The sequence below is a fragment of the Arachis ipaensis genome, chromosome B02 (assembly GCF_000816755.2).
Source record: "Arachis ipaensis cultivar K30076 chromosome B02, Araip1.1, whole genome shotgun sequence".
NCBI classification, from domain to species: domain Eukaryota; kingdom Viridiplantae; phylum Streptophyta; class Magnoliopsida; order Fabales; family Fabaceae; genus Arachis; species Arachis ipaensis.
Window position 1 is genome coordinate 104,981,195 of NC_029786.2, and position 3,689 is coordinate 104,984,883.

The 3,689-nt window shown below is 34.6% G+C and overlaps 2 protein-coding genes across 4 annotated transcripts in view; one reads left to right on the forward strand and one right to left on the reverse strand.

The window, feature by feature from the left end:
- Window positions 1-1,184, forward strand: part of LOC107626214 (nuclear pore complex protein NUP35) — a 2,894-nt gene extending 1,710 nt beyond the window's left edge. For 2 of the 3 annotated variants that reach the window (XM_021116535.1, XM_021116536.1), the window contains 2 exons: window positions 211-334; window positions 445-1,184. In XM_021116535.1, coding sequence (XP_020972194.1) covers window positions 211-334; window positions 445-750 — 430 coding nt within the window. In that variant the 3' untranslated portion in view covers window positions 751-1,184. The remainder of the gene's footprint in view (window positions 1-210; window positions 335-444) is intronic. The other variant, XM_016329043.2, reaches the window with a different exon arrangement.
- LOC107626219 lies at window positions 2,145-3,291 on the reverse strand. Its single transcript, XM_016329049.2, has 2 exons — window positions 2,962-3,291; window positions 2,145-2,846 (listed from the first exon to the last, which is right to left on the reverse strand). The coding sequence occupies exons 1-2, from the start codon at window positions 3,191-3,193 to the stop codon at window positions 2,710-2,712; spliced, it is 369 nt and encodes a 122-aa protein (XP_016184535.1). The 5' UTR covers window positions 3,194-3,291; the 3' UTR covers window positions 2,145-2,709.

The following is a 3,689-nucleotide window of genomic DNA, read 5'->3' on the forward strand; positions in this document are numbered from 1 at the left end:
GAACAATGTAAGAAGTAAGATGTGCAGCTATTTCTGCGTAAGAAATATACCTTCCACAAAATGACCATGTTTTCGGTGTAAAGAATGAATATGCTCTTGCACATTTCAATGGGGCCTGTCAAATTTGCAACTATGTTTTGGATGTCATTTCATTTATATGATGAGATCTAGTTTCTATATTGTATATACTGATATCATTTCGTTAACAAGTTCCTCCTGCAGATTTTCTCCAGGTGATACTAATTTGGTTTTAAGGGAGTTTGAAAAATGTGGTGAAATTTTGAAACATGTTCCTGGTCCTAGAGATGCTAATTGGATGCATATTTTATATCAGGTGTGCAATCTTTCCCTTACTTGAACTTATTGATTAAATAGCAATAGTTGTGCATCAATCAATCAAAACTATGCATACATACTGTTTTGATGAGATCAATGCATATGCAGAATCGTTCTGATTCCCAGAAAGCCCTTAACAAGAATGGAGTGCAGCTCAATGGAGTCCTAATAGTTGGTGTGAAACCCTTGGATCCCATGCAACGTCAAGCATTGGATGAACGGCTTAACCATCAGGGATTTATGCCCTTACCTCTTCCGTCTGCTAGAAATTCAGAATCAAGTACGCTGAAAGCTCCCTCTCGACCCTACTATCTGCAGAATGGCAACTCAAGTGCCCGGCAAACTGGAGGAGCCATTGCTTCTCCAACAAAATCATTGGTGTCCAAGATCATGGATTTGATGTTTGGAGTCTAGATGAGCTGTAATGGTGGATCATACTATATCATTCTGTTTTGTTTTTAGCAATGGGTGACTCTTTCGGCTATACAAATGTTGTTAAGAAGTTTGGCATGCATTCTGGATTTGAGTTGGAATGTTTACTCTTTAGATGCTAGTGATTGGAATTTATTTCTTCATAATGTTTCATTCTTATTGGATAACTATAGGTCAAAGTCTTTGTAGCTATGTTTTTGGAATATCATATATTAACTACAGGTTCATCAATGGTTCTGTAAAGCTGGCCAATACTCTAGGTATTTGAGATTACGGTGGTCCTGTTAAATGGTAAAGGGAATGAAAATTGTAGCCTCTAAAATCAAAGAGGATGCAGCATGTGAGCTTGTTCATTATTTCTGTGATCCTTTTGAGTCGAATACTTTTGTCAACAGAATATGGAAAGTGTACTTAGATAATCTTTGGAGCTGTTTTTTTCTCTTTTCGTTAAAATCTTTTGCGCTTGTTTTGCATGGATACTTCTCACTTCTGTCAACAGGATATGGCTTCCAAAAACCCATTATAGATGCTGCATCCATTTTTAATTGCTCTAGTTCTAGTTTCATATTCTAAAATCTAAATTTCGTAGGAAATATAATTTGAAGGTTTCAGCATAATCAGACAGAAGAATCTGTCACAAAAATAAAATCAGACAAGAAACATCGTATAATTAATACTTTTTCATTATTATTTATACCAGCAAGGAACGTTAGCTATAGCAGCGGCCATATTCGAAAACCGCCAAAGATGTGATGTTGATTGTCGACCATTCTTTGACCAACTTAACTCATAACCGCCAATAATGGCCGCACGTTAGTACACTTCGCATTGATTTACCACCACTTTTTGGTTCTTCAATATCCATTCTTAATAAAGTATGTCACATCTATTTAAGTGTGTGATTCTCTTCATCATGCTGTGTACCACAGCTGCGAGGGACTGTCTATGGCATTTAATTTGCACTTAGACTTGTGCAACTTCTGAATGTTAATTTGCTTTGTTTTTGCAGTATTTGAGTATGAGAATGACTCAGTTGAGTCAGTTCTAGGTGTGGAGAAATGGGACTACTTTCACTGCGATGCAAGTGACTCATTCAAGTTATATGGATTTTGTATTGTATTTAATTATTTATTTATGATCATGCCTTGAGTTTCTCTCATTCAAGTTTCTTTTTTTTTCCTTTGTGCTGAACTATTTTATTAGCTTAGACATTGTTAGTTAATTAGAACATTCAGCTTTCGACTTTATTTGGTGCTTCTAATCACAGAATATTCCACTGCTTGAGGTGTATATAATTATATACATGACTCAAAGAAAGAAAGTTTTAAGCAAATAAATTTGAAGACTAGGAAGGAGTAAAACTGAAGCCCTGCATAGACCAAATATAAAAATGCATTGTATTAGTTTATTGAGAGTTCCTTGTCATGGCAAACAACACAGTCCTATATCATGATCAGGGGCTGAAATGGATATTTTTTGTGTTCGGGGCCTCGTAGCCCTTCGAAAAAATTATCAGGGGCCGGGATGGGGTATTCACCCATAGATTAAAGATCAACTGATCAAGTAGCTTTCTATGAATTCTTGTATGAAATGTATACATAATTGACCACTATTGTAGGGATGGTGACACATTATTTTCATTATGAACCAAACTAAATTTATCAGTATGAATGGTAGCCATGTAAATAAGAGCTCTCAACATCTGAGGTTTGACTCTCTCTCTCCATCAGAGTTTGCACCTTCCTTTCTTGTATTTTTCCACTTGGATTTCCTCAGCCAATGTTCAACCAGCAACACACTAAGACCAATGAAGATTGTCCCAAGAGAGCCACAACCAAGTGCTATCAGCATCACAGATAACCATTTACTTCCCCTTCATTGGTCCTTCTTGGTATACACCACCAGGAGGAGCAATACCAGCAGCAAAAGTCACAGTTGCAATCAAACAGCAACTAATATGATGGTGTTTCTTGCATTCAGTAATGCCTCTTTGTGCATCTCCATGTGATTACTCCTTTTAGCATAATAAAGTTGATTCAGATTTTCCATTTTCTTTTGGCTCTGATGCTTATGTTTCCCTAATTATAATACACATAATGAAAAACCAAGTTTAATTAATATATCTCAACACAAGTTATGCTACATTTTTTTTAAACTAATGAAAAGGATTGAAATAAGGATTAGGGTAAAAACCAGCTCCAGCAACTCCAACAGGGTAGATATGTTGTTGGAATTTGGATTGAACATTAACAAGATACACCATTATGCTGCCTTCTTCATTGTTGTTATTATTGTCAATGGATATAGTGCTGAAGAAGTTATCAAGGGCCCATTTTAGAGCATAGAAGCTTCCCTCACTCTCATCTATGGCCACCATCGCCTTCATCTTCATCCTCCTCTCTTCTCCACCACCACCTTCCTCCATTATTTCTTTAATTTGTGTGTCATATGTGAACAATAATAACACACTACAACTCTTTTATTTCATATGCTATTATGATACTTTTGTCCCTCTTTTAGAGCCCATGTAAAAGAAAAAAAATAATATAATGGTTCTACATTATTAGGGGTGTACACGAATTGGATCGAATCGAATATGATCGAAAATTTGATCTGATTCGCACTATTTTCATCCGATAAGATCGGATATGATATTCACAATTTTTAGTGTCGGATTCGACCCGCAAATGTGCAGATCGAATTAGATATCGAATATATTTGCATAATTGAATCTTCTCTTTTTAATAATATTTTTATTTAAACAATTGAATAAAAATATTTTTTTCACACTTTTAAACTTATTTATTCCTAAAATATTTTTAATCAAACTTTTTTTAAAAAATAAAAATAAAATAATACAATATATAAATAATAATTATTAATTTTTTTTTTTTTTTTTTTTTTTACAAAAAATAGAAGAC